Source organism: Parasteatoda tepidariorum, chromosome X2, assembly GCF_043381705.1.
Source record: "Parasteatoda tepidariorum isolate YZ-2023 chromosome X2, CAS_Ptep_4.0, whole genome shotgun sequence".
Lineage (NCBI taxonomy): Eukaryota > Metazoa > Arthropoda > Arachnida > Araneae > Theridiidae > Parasteatoda > Parasteatoda tepidariorum.
The window spans coordinates 45,162,146-45,175,746 of NC_092215.1; the positions used below are offsets into that span (position 1 = coordinate 45,162,146).

The following is a 13,601-nucleotide window of genomic DNA, read 5'->3' on the forward strand; positions in this document are numbered from 1 at the left end:
TTGCATTTTGCCATTTAAATAAAATAAAATAGAATAAAATATGTCTTTCCGAGAAAAAGTGATCTTCTCACATTTTAGGATATTAATTATATAACATTAATTCCATTTAGTTTACATGCATCAGTGCACTGATTAAGCTATACTTTGAATGTGGTAATGTATGAATCATGGATTTAAAATATCTTTTTCAATGATATTAATAGAGCTTTAATTTTCGATGACGACAGATATTTATCAAACTGTTTATTAAACCTAATTTTGTAAATACAAGTTGCTCATAACAACTAAATAACTTACTTCTAAGATGACGTTTCTGGATTGCATTGTTCCCAAAATATCAGTGATGTGTTGAGCATTTAGTCTGGTTTCTAACATGTTGATACTACTTGTGTCAGATGGAATCAAAATAACAAGAGACAGCATTCCACTTCTGAAAGGTATTTCTACACCAGTGCATCCAAGATAGTCATATGTTCCGTGGCGTAGTCCTCCTTGTCTAGTTCTGGTTGGTGCTGTGATGAAGTTATGGCTCTGATAAGCACTGGCGGCTGCGTAAGGAACAACTTGAGAAATTGATGGTGCAAAGTAAGATGAAAGTCCTCCCATTGGTGGTAATCTGCTATGAGTTTGTTGATAAGCATAATTCATTCCAAAAGAATGAGGTCCTTGAGGATATTGGCTAAATTGTGAATGACGATGGATGTCCTCTTGAGGCTGAGAAATAGTAGAGCCTGTTGCATCTAATATACCATCGAACGATAAAGCATTAAGAAGCAAGACACTTGTAGTTTTAGGCAAAGGCTGGGCAAGAATATTTTTTATATTTCCTTTTGTTTGTTTCTCAACAATGGCATTAATATGAAGCCTGCTTTCTTCGCCGTACATACTGAAATCTAGTGGATGAACAGATGTGTTATAGAAGCTATGTAAAAACTTTTGATAATGATAAAGAATACTGTATTCTCGTTGAACGTAAATGCTGTTAAATAGTACAATTTCAAAATCTTGAACTCCATAATCTTGTCGGTAACCGCCATTGTTGTTGCCCATGTGATCTGCTATGTGATGGCCAGGAGTTACTTGCAAATTGTCTCGAAGGTGAATTAGCAAATCATGGAAGGCAATATGCACATCTTCTTGACGAACTCCCCATAAATATAAAGCTTGTTGTAAGGCATTTGCAGATCTTCCTTGTGCTCCCAAGAGAATCATGGCTAAGGATGTACTTATGCAAAATGGACAAAACGCCACACCTTCATTTTTCGGTACTTTTAAAGCACGGTAAAGATCTATTCCAAATTGATTTGTTGAAAATGCTAATTTGCGCATGGCAAATGTTAAAGGCCTAACTTGGGCTTCTGATGATAAATATTGAGAGGAAACTAATCCCCACGTCAATACAGATATACTAAGTAGACTAAACATATTCTTTATGCACTATCTGAAAAAATTAAAAAACAACATAAATTTACTTGATCATAAAATAGTAATATAAAAAGTAACGGCATTCGTTCATACAGTTCGATCTCAACTTTCTTTAAAAAAATGTCGCCAAAAAAATTTTAAACGAAAATATACGAGTGGTTACTTTGGAAACGCAATAATTCTTTTTACTTAAATTACAAAAAGTTTCCGTTGCACTAATATTTTTGTGATTATAGTTTTTTGTAAATTAACTTTTGAGAAAATCCTTACCTTATCACTTAATTATTGAAAAACTATACTATGCTTTTTTAATATATATATTTTAAAACTATATGCATTGTAAAAAAATTACATTAGTTACATACATGATATTAAACTATTTTTCGATTATATTCATAGTTTTTAATTTGTGTTCATGCCTCTATGCTTAGCATTATACATTATAATAAGCATGTTTTGTGTAAGAACGTCTTAAATGTCATAAGATGTAAAAATGTCTCTCAGGCAACTTATTACGCAAATTACTTTTAGATATTAAAAAAAATCATAAATTTAATTAGTTAAAATGGTAAAAATCTTAACGTAGTTTAAATACAGTTTTCAAAAGTACAAACTAAGATCATTTTATTCAGAAATCATTGCATTTTATTAAATTATCTGATTCAGTCTAATTTTTAAAATTTTTACAACAGCACTAAACCTTTTTTGGTTGCAATTCCTTCTACCAGGTATTATAAAAAAGTACATAATAATACATAACCAAACACTTTCGAGGAAATTTCCTCAGTCAAAGTTAATAATGCATGCATTTAACTATTATTTAATTTAAATATTTAGTTAAAATTAATTTTCAAAAATGTTTCGTGAATAATTCATTTAGATATGTGGGGAAAGTATAGAACTATTATAGTATAGGATATTATATTATTTGGTATATTTGAAAGGAAACAGTTTAAATACTTAGTTTTTACATTCCAAATCTTTAACTACTATTCAAAATTTCTGAATAATGCGAATATCTAAGACAATCGGAACTATCTGCAGATTCTTATAAAGAATTTCTAATTATACTAGAAACATTTTATTTTGTAGTTATAGAGTTAAATTAAAGGCATGTTAGTATTTTTAAATTAATCTTTCATTACCCGCTCCGTCGCGTATTTGTTAGATACTTTATTATAAACTATAAATTCATTTAAGTTTAATATTAATAATTATGATAAATTTAAAATTTTTTTTAAAAAATAGAAAGGATATAATAACAACAAAATATATACTGAACAAGGGTTTGCTGAATTAAATTCAAATAAAATAAATAAAATGTCGGTATTTGATTGAACTATTGACAATGCATTAAATGGCAGAAAGTAACATGGAAGTAAAAAACATCTTTGAAATCAGGTATAATAAGGAAGAAATTAGTTTCATAGTATTTCATTGCAGAGTAAAAATGTTCAAAAAGCTTCAAAGGTATGAATTTTGAGCAATATCAAGATAATATTGCTGAAAATGAACATCAAGTAGATCAAAATGAAGCGAAGGAATGTTTCGTAACATAAGAGCCAGTTTTCGCCGCGGTATCAGGATCAGAAATACAAATTCACCTCTAGTGTACTTACTCTCGGGATGTGCTTTTGAGCTTTTATATTCAGACATGCATTGTAATTCATATATTCAGAAGGAACATATAATGGAATATTTTTAGAGGACATAACGTACACATAGAAACAAATGAAAATTTCTATGTTAAGTTTACTTGAATGAGGACAATCTTTACTATTAATATAGTTTTCGGGGCGGGATAGCCTGGTTGGTAGGGCGTTGGACTCTCGTTCCTGAGAACGGGAGTTCGAATACAGCTGACTGAAGAATTCCCGTTTAGTAAATGGTGGATGGTGCACGTTAAGTCTGTCGGGTTACAAAGTCCTCCATGTTCTCATAACAAATTATACCTCTGAGGTTACTGATTTGGGGATCGCTCGTTCTCCGCCTCAGATCAAAATTACGATCTGTGGATGACTGAATGGGTCCACAATATAAACGGTTGTGACGTATGGGTGTGGTAGAAGTCAAATTCTTGGCTATGGATTGCGCCACTGTAAAACAAGAACAATCGCATCCCCTCTGCCTTAATGAATGACGACAACAATAACTATAGTTTCCCATTCAAAAATTGCGGAAAGGATTGAGAATGGAAATACTGAATATAAGTAGTAAAAAGTGAGCACCAAAGAAAAGTTTTTAGATATTAATGACTTTTCTTAAAGAAAAGAAAAGTTTAAAAACAAAACAAGACTGGTTTCGTTACTACAGCTAACTATAATTTTTTTTTATATTTCTACTCATTTTTGTTGCACATGCATATGTAGGCTTATGTGGTCATTACAAAGTAAGGCTTAATTCGTTTTGTGTTAAAGCTAATTTATTTTAACGTACTTTTTTTCATGTATGTGTATCTATTGCTTCTCACTTTTATCTATTACAATCCTTTCAAGCTGTACTCGTGGTAGATATACTTATTCTATTCTATCTCAAATAGAACATTCAACTGAGAATGGGAATAATAATAAATAGTCTCTATCACATCGTACATCAAAAGATATTTTGAGAAAAGAAAATGTAGGAAAGGACATGATTTCCAATCGATTCAGTGACAGTCCTATGACTCGCTATCTCAACATAATTTGCAAACCGCATAAAGAGAAATCGTGTTTTACCATTCTATGTTGAAACTTTAGCTTTTCAAATAAAGGATAGTACATTTCATGGTAAAAATAAATATGTATGTACATATTGATGTTATATCTAAGTGTTCATAGAAATTATTCAGTATATAATATTTTCAGTGTATAAAGAAATTTGGAAAATACCAGACTCCTTTCTATTTAGTTGCTAAAACGTATAGTATCCACTATTTTCTATTTGTTTTGAAAGTTTATCTGAAAGGAAAATAGAAAAAGAGGAAAGGACGGAGAACAATATCAAAATCCAGACAGAAAGACTTCAAAAATGCCAGAATCGTTTTTAATAATTAATTAAAATTGGAAATATCCACTAATTTCACTTTGTTTTGAAGTTGATCTGAAAAAGGAAACAACTAAGAGCAAAACATTGATTACAATTTACAAAAACATTTGAGAAACACCTGAAACGATTATTTTTACTTAATGAAATGGTGAAAGATACGTTATTTTCGAATAGTTTTGTAGTTAATCAGAAGATGAAAAATTAAAAAATAAATAAATAACTGAAGATTGAAGAATAAGAATACAAAAGAAAAAGAATAAAGCAAAACACCTGAAACGATTCTTTTTGTTGAATGGAATGGTGAAAGATCTATTATTTTCGAACAGTTTCAGAAGATGAAAAATTAAAGAAAATAAAAAGAAGACTGAAGAAGAAGACAAAAGAAAAAGAATAAAGCTGTCTTTTCAATGCTCTGAAACATTTAAAAAAATGCTAAAAAGTTTTTATTTATCTACTAAAATGTTGATTGATTCCTTTTATGAGACCGTTTTTTAAGCGTTTCGTTAAAATTTCTGAAACTTTTCGTAAATATTTTGAAAATGTTTCAAATAGTGTTACATGTTGAGAGATGAAATACTTATTTGCTATTTTTATCAAAGATATTAAAAAAATATCTTATTGAGGGAGGAAGAAAAGGGGTATAAATCCTCATAGTACAAATTATACCATTTTAAAAAGAGATATTTGTATTGACGAAAATAAATCAGTATTTTTTATTCACAAATTTTTATCAAAACAGAATATTATTCCAATAGTCCAAATGTTTTGTTTCCATATTAATTCACTAATCATAAATTCATTAAATGATACAAACTTCGATTTTAAATTAGTGAGCGCTAACATTTTGAGACTTAAACATTTTGAGACTAACATTTTGAGACTATTACTTTCATAACAAGCTAATTGCCAAGCTTTAATAACATTTCTGGTTAAGTAGCTTTAACTAAAATTTGATAATATAACTTTTAAGTCAATTTTAAGTACATTCTGATTATTCAACTTTAACGGTTTCTTAAGAGAGTTAATTAGATTTTCGAACATTAAATAAACGGATATGCAAATAAAATATACTTGAGTATCCTTAAAAATATTATACTAGAAATTAACATTTTAATTTGTTTTGTAAAATATCGAAAACAAAGCACTTGTTAAACGTGCCGATATATTTGTATGAAGTATAATTAATTAAAAACTACTGTATTTTGTGATAGGCTTCTACATCAGAAAGCCTCCACACCTCCACACGGTTTTTAAAAGTAGTCTACGCAGGTTATTTAAAAAGTGAATTAGTTTCGCTCATGAAATAAACTTGTATTATGAAAATACCTGAAAGAAATTTATTTTACTTTATATATTTGGTGAATTATAATGTGGTGGTTAACAAGGAAGTAAGACAAACCAATTATATTCATTAATCAATGCGATTTTAAAACATACGTTTGGTACCATTTTTTTTTGCAAAGTGGTTAGATAGGACTACCTTTAAGAAATCTGGAGGAGGCTTTTAGTTGCAGGAGGTAATGGTTTTGTACACATTAAAATTTTTTGAGCATCATATTTAAGAGGTCACAGTATCCTTGCAACATTTTTTATAAATAAAGATATAATAATTCATTTTGTGGGTGCTTTACATGCTCATTTAACTTATAATCAATAATTTATCTTCAAAAAACAGTTAAACTGTTTAATTTTTTTAAAATTTAAAAAAAAAATTGAAAAATTGAAAATTTTTAAATCCTTAAAACTTTTTTATTTTAACATATTTTCAAAATGTTTCTTTCTTAGTGCTTACAATATTCATTTTAACAATTTTGTGCATTTATTTGTTGGTATATCGATTAGGACATTTTTTCTAGATTATTTTGTAAAAAAGTATTTAAAAAAAAGGTTAAAAATCCCTGTTATATATAACATGCTGTAAAAATTTTAATACCTCATAAAATGCTTATTCCATGCACAGTTTAAATAAGTGTATTTTACTTAAGATAAAAAAGTTTACTTCAAAGCTTTATCTTAAATAGAAAAAATTCCTTAGGGATTTAATTAAGATAAAAGCACAAAATTATCATCCGTGAAAAAAAGAACTTAAAAGTCTGTCTGCTGATCAAGTTTCTGTTTTAAGGCAATCTAAAATCATTCATAAATTTTTAAAAATGCAGATAGAGAGATGATTTTCTTTTCAGTGCATTTGAAATAGTTTGAAGTTTTATTATAAGCAATAAAAAAATATCGATATTTTGGTCATTTTTTTGGATACTGTGACCCCTTAATTAATGATAATTTTTGTGCAATTGATGATAATTTTTATATAATTATATAATAAAAATAAAGGGGTAAATAAAATAATAAATGTGAAAAATATCCTTATTACATCATGTAATGAAACACTTCCAAAAATTGAACTAAATAGCTTGTGCAAAGCTATTTTGATATTTAAAGCAGAATAAGTTATGGAAGAAACAATGGGTTGGGTTTCTGTACTATATCATAAATATGCGTAACTTAAGAAATTAGTACGGTTTTATAAATGAGCACAATTTTCAAAATTATCTTATTTCGTAATAAAACAATTACAAATATATATTATGTTGAAATAAAAATATTTGATTTAAATATTTGATTTAATATAAATATAAATATTTACTTAAATATGAAAAAAGACGGTTTAATAGTCGGAACAGGTGCTTTTAAAATCTTAATTATTTTTTCTAAAATGTTGACATCATTTATAATTCCTTATTATTTTTTAAATAAAATTCTTTCATTAATAATTAGGTTTTTATCGTTTACTTAACTAAAAATTAAAAAAAAATAAGGTTAACAAATGTTAATTTTTTTTTGTTATTTCGGTCTTTAGAAATTTAGAAATAAAGGTAAAAATTTAAAAAAAAGTTTTACTTTTTCATTATCTATTTACAGGATTTGATTTTGTTGAAGATGAATAGATTTCTTATAGTATAAAAATATTCAACGAAAAATATTATATAAAATAAACTAGAAAAAAATATTCTGAACCACGTTCAAATATAATTAACATTAAAGAGTCTTTTAAATTTATGCATTAGCATTTCTAATTTTGATTTTTTCTTATAATATTGTCTGAGATGAAAATCTTGAAAAAATGGAGAGATAAGAAAAGAAATTATTTTTAAGATGCGCCTGCATGAAAACTTCAGATTTTTATTAAATTACAGACGCAAAAAGATATTTATGGAATAAAAATTTCAGTCCTCTTAAAAAACTAATTAATTTTAAAAGAGTTTTAATATCTCAAAGATTTTTAAGATTAATTAAGAAACGAAGATGTTGACATGTAAAATGAAGTAATAAATAGACGAATGAAATAAAAATATTTAAAGCCATCATGTACAGTTTACTTTAATAATATGCACTTTTTATCTCCAATGAAAGTTAAAAAGTGACAAACAATGCAAGTTATTTATGCTGATGTTATTAATAAAGATTTAAGTACAGTTATTGAGATAGTTAATTAAAAGGATTAGGTCAGTCAACGTATGTAATTTTGACCTTCACGGCAAGATGAGCCGCAGGTCATTCGTCTAGTCTATACTGAGAGACACGTGAATAAACGGAAATTTATTTTTGTCTGACTTAGTGGTTGTTTTTCAGTAATGGTTTGAAAATATAAACTTCTCTTTTCTTTCTATACAACTAATTAATGCTCACTTTTAAGCAATATTTCGTACTTTAATATTAAATGTTATGAAATAAGCTAAAAGAAACTTGCCTTTACACTTTTTTCTTTTATTTGATTAATTTTCAATGATGGTGAAAGTATAGAAGTTGTTTTCATCTTTCTACTTTTAAAATTTAATGCCCAAGTAGACATTTTTAAACAATTGTTTGTAAATTAATATTAAATGTTATGAAATCAGCTGGATAAAGTAAAATTACTAATGAAGCTTTTCTGAAACATTTGTTTCATTTGAATAATTTTTAATGATAGCAAAAGTATATAAACTGCTTTTGTCTATCAACTCTAGTAGTCTAAGTCTAGTAGTCTAAGTAGGCAAAATTAATAAACAATATTTTATATATTAATGTTAAATGTTGGGAAATCATCTGAAAAATTGCTAAATGAAGCATGCTTGAACACATTTTGCTTTATTTGATTTAATGGCTGTTTGTCTTGTCAAAGAATAAAAATTAAAAAAATAGTCATAACAAAGAATAATAATTAATTAATAATATTTTATATATTCATATTAAATAATCTTAAATCAGTTGAATAATTGCTAAGAGAAGTTTGCCTGAAGGCATTTTGTTTTATTTGACTAATTTTCAATGATTATTAAAACATATAAACTGTTTCTGACGATCAACTCTAACACCTTAATTCTCAAGTAGGCATAATTAATATACAATATTTTATATATTAATGTTAAATGTTGTGACATCAGCTGAAAAGTTGCTAAAAGAAGCTTGCCTGAACATATTTTATTTGATTCAATGGTGGTTTGACTCAACAAAGAATAAAAATACTAAGCTTAAGTAAGTTCATATTGCAACTGTTACTGTACAACAATTACTGTATATATAACAGCAATTACTGTAACTCTTTTAAACTGGAGAAAACAGGTTGGTTAATTGATTTAACAATGTTTCTGGGTTCGTGTTATTATTTTTAAGCAAAATTAAGTATCAATTTTGATTAAAAAAGGCTCAGTATATGCTTTGATTTGACCAATAGTGTGATATAAAATATTTTCATAGATATTTGAAAGAAGTATTTTCTAATGCAGTTTATTACTAATACATCAAACACTAACAGTTTATCTTTTAAATAGTGAAACTTTTTTTTAATTTTGAAATTTAAAATTTACTTAAAAAAAGTTAAGTTATGAAACTTCAGAAACATGCAGACAATTTTGCTTACTTAAGCATTGAAAAAACATTTCAAATATGTTAGATATTTTTATAAGTTCCAATGAGAGAATATTTAATTAAGTTTTACATTTCTCACACAGATTCGACATTTGTATAAGTTCCAATGCGAGAATATTTAATTGAGTTTTACATTTCTCAGATTCATGATTTTATACATTATTTTGAGATTTTGTTTTATTTCATTTCTTCTAGAACAGTGTTGGTAAAGAATATTTGAAATTGTGCTGTGAATTGGGAAAGTAAATAGAATGATTAGCGCGTTGATATTTGTGTATCAATATGTAAAATAAGCATTCATAAATTAAAAGTTTCGGATTTTTAATTTTCAGATTGGCAAACCAGTTTTTATAATTTTTTATTAATAAAAGAAACTATGATAAATTTAAATGATAAACATGCCATTTAATTTACATAAAAATTACTTTGAAAGAAAAAGAAACACCGAAACACATTTATAAAAAATCTCCATTTATTTCTTATATTTTAACATTGTGACCGTTTTAAAAGAAATCTTTTTATCAAAATATAAGCTTTTATACTATGCGCAAAGTGGTTTCGACAAACTCTTTTTGTGGAATTTAAATAAAATATTAATAATATTTTGCATCAACCAAAAAAAAATTAATGGTTTTTTGATACAAACCATTCATAAGCGAAAAATTGTATTTATGTAAGATTAAAATGCACGTTTCTTAGTATTTGTTTTACGGCGAGTGTATTTGAGAGGCAAATCAATATATTAGATATATAATCTAATCTAATCAAATATATTAGAGAGACAAATTGAATATTTAAAGAGAAAAACAAAAGAATAAGCATTTATATAGTAATAAAATAAGAGAGATTGTTTTTAAACATATGGCAATTATTGATGTTTGAGCTTTCAATAGAAATGAAATTATTGTAGCTGCTTTTCGTAGAAGAGAGCTTTCATAGTTTTAAAAACATTTAAAATTCTAAGAAACTTTTGAATAATTCCTGTTAACACTGATTTAAATATAAATAAAATTAAAACATACGTTTCTGTCTCATTTAGCATTTGATATCGGCAAATGTTGTAATCACCAGAGATACACTCTATTTTTTTCTGGTTATGGTCACAGTGATTTTAATTAAATAATTTTAAATGCATCCTAAAATCAAGCCATGAATTGTTTGCCGAGTGGGCAGATTTATTACAGGAACTCAACTTGCGAGAATAAATTTCAAATTTAGTATTCGAAGCAAGTTTCTTTATATAAAGGAATTTTAAGTTAGTGATCACGCTTTCATATGGCTTTAAAGAGTTAATGCATGAAACTCTGAGGGAAAAAAACTCGGTAATCGAAATGAAATGGACAAAAAAACTTTCCATATCATTACATGATATTTGCTGGAAAAAAATCACACAGTCCCTGGGCAAATTATTCGACGCACTGTAAGAGTTTATGTAAAATCAGGAGATACTTTACAGCTTTATTGTTTTTACGCGGATGTAATCAGTTTGCACTTGCTTACGTTCGTATATCAATCGGTTAACATTGTAATGCGATACGTTAAAAATAAATAAAAATAGGAAGTATATAAAAAATTTCTCGAATAAAACCCCATTACATGTATGTTTAAATATGAAAGTATTGCATATAAACTCATGCAAAACATGTAATTATTAATAAACTACAGAGCGTCTTATAATTTGGTCTGATTATTACAGTATACTAATATAATACCTGATATAATAAATATTCTATATTCATATAATATATCGTCTAATTTATCCAATCGTCGAATTTATATCATATATCGTCTAATTTATCCAATCGTTGAATTTATATCATATATCGTCTAATTTATCCAATCGTCGAATTTATATCATATATCGTCTAATTTATGCAATCGTCGAATTTATATCATATATCGTCTAATTTATCCAATCGTCAAATTTATATCATATATCGTCTAATTTAACCAATTGATACATGAGTGGAAACAAATGCAAACCAGTTGCAGTCGCGTAAAAACAATAAAACTGTATAGTATCGCCTAATAATTAAAATTTTACGAAGAATCTTATAGTTCGCCTAATAATTTGACCATGGACAGTAGGTATATATAAAAAATATCAATTCGTTTTAAAAAAGGCAGCTTTATTTAAGGGTACTAGATATCTAGTCAATTTTAAACAATAAGATATGATATAAATTGTTTATGTTTTGTGTACTGTGCTTGTCTTGTAAATAGTGCCCATACAATTTCTGTAATACTATTGCTAATGGGATTTACATTGCGATGTTTTACTGATTTTCTTCAGGTTCTTTGATAAAAGACTCGAGAGTTTACAGAATTTTTTACTTTGCACTACACACTCAAGTGTATTTTTTTCTGAAAATAAATATACTTACTTTTTTTTCCCCAGAGAGAAATATAGCACTCTATTTGTTAAAAAAAATTATACTTACTAAAAATAGTGCGTTCAAGGAAATTAGTCTTAAAAAGGCAATTATTTATGATACTTACACGCTCAATTGGGCTTTAGACGAATACAGATAAAAAAAAGAATTTTTTAAAAATTTTGCCTACAAACTATGAATAATACATACTTTGAATCATTCAGTGCAATAACAAAACACCTGTAAGTATAACATATCTTAATAAAATACCAAAAATAATTATGATAAACAACAAAAATCAGTAAATTTCCTTCAAATTTGCTAAATTAATTTCCTTGCGATGTAGTTAATTTAGTAAATTCGAAAGAAAAATAAATTTACTACACTCTCTTTATTAATTTATGAAATAAAATTATGTCTTTTAAAAACTGTTCAAATTATTATAATAATTTGGTTTTCACCAATAATTTAACGTTTTAGAGAAAAACAAGCGAGTGTTGTTAGTTTTTTTATAAGATGTGACCATTATATAGCATTTGATAAGACCTCTTGGACTTAATAGGATCTGCTGTCTAGATTAAGGCTTTGATTTACTGCGGCACTGATTTAATATACTTGTATTACAGTCCCTATTCTATATTTGAACAGAAAATACGTGCAAGGGAAACTCCATATATTGTTATTTACTTTCGTTTTTTAGATCAGAATTATGCTCAACAAATCTAATTTAGTATATGACTGACTTAACTAGAATCTTATATTGTAGTACAAACAATGTGATGAGCTTCTTGCTCAAGCAATTCGTTTCGCTTATAAAATTACAGATTCTCTAGAAATTTGAACTTAAAGAAACAAAAAATAATTATTACAATTAATCAATACAGTAAATTGCTTTTACTTATTATTATTTAAAACTTTAAAACTAAATTCATATGTTGCTTAAATAAATATAAATAACGCTTTTTTGCTTAAAAGTGAAAAAAAAAAGAATTGTTAATTTAGTTCAGTTTGATTGTTAACGTCACGTTACACGGAGAAAAAAATTATGGCAAAATTATGATGGTAAAGACATTTCTTGTAAAAGAAACCATAATCTTGATAATTAAACCAAACTTCATGGTATTTAACTATAAGTATTTAATACAGTTCGGTTTACTGGAAATTCTGATTTTTAAAATTATAGTTCTCATTACCAACAACAAAACAATAACAAGTACAAAACTGATAAAGTAAGTTTAACCAAATAAATAATTTTTATGCCATGTTCTAAGGTATCACTAAAACATTTCTGAAATGTTCTTTAGAACTGTCCCCTATTTTACCATTTATTTGGTAATTTTAACCTTTTAATACCTCTCACAAAATAGAATGGTAATAATATGCTTACACGTTTATGGTTTATTTAAAATGGCGGTTTATTTAAATAGTTCATGGAAGTTAAATGACTGTTGAATTCTAACAAATTTTTTTTAATTATTACAAGAGGTAAAAGGACATGAATGATTTGCTTCAAAGGTTTAAAATATACTAAACTTAGATATATCAAATTATGGTGACTTTGTTTTATCCATCTTTTATGGGAGTAGAGAGATACATTTATTTACATATATATGTGGGTTTCTTTGCGAATATAAAGAATGGCTAAAACTCGTTATAATTTGAAAAACAGATAGCATAATTTTGTGAAAGACATCAAGAATATGCACCCAGAGATATAGCAGGATTCAAACCCATTACATCTACGCTTCAGAGCTGTTAGCGGAACAGCAATATTGCACGACGAGGTGCAAGTGAAATAACCATATTTTATTGAGTTTCCATCGGTTCTTTTATTATAGGTCTTTCCGCCAAACGCTATGAGTAGAGGTAGAG

At 26.8% G+C, this 13,601-nt stretch overlaps 1 protein-coding gene across 2 annotated transcripts in view; it reads right to left on the minus strand.

The window, feature by feature from the left end:
* LOC107454974 (leukocyte elastase inhibitor) overlaps nt 1-13,601 on the minus strand; it is a 43,458-nt gene that overhangs the window by 1,186 nt on the left and 28,671 nt on the right. Inside the window, exons 2-3 of one of the 2 annotated variants that reach the window (XM_016072354.3) lie at nt 11,940-11,969; nt 298-1,441 (exon numbers count right to left, since the gene is read on the minus strand). In XM_016072354.3, the coding sequence (XP_015927840.1) occupies nt 298-1,425 (1,128 nt within the window). In that variant the 5' untranslated portion in view covers nt 1,426-1,441; nt 11,940-11,969. The remainder of the gene's footprint in view (nt 1-297; nt 1,442-11,939; nt 11,970-13,601) is intronic. The other variant, XM_016072355.3, reaches the window with a different exon arrangement.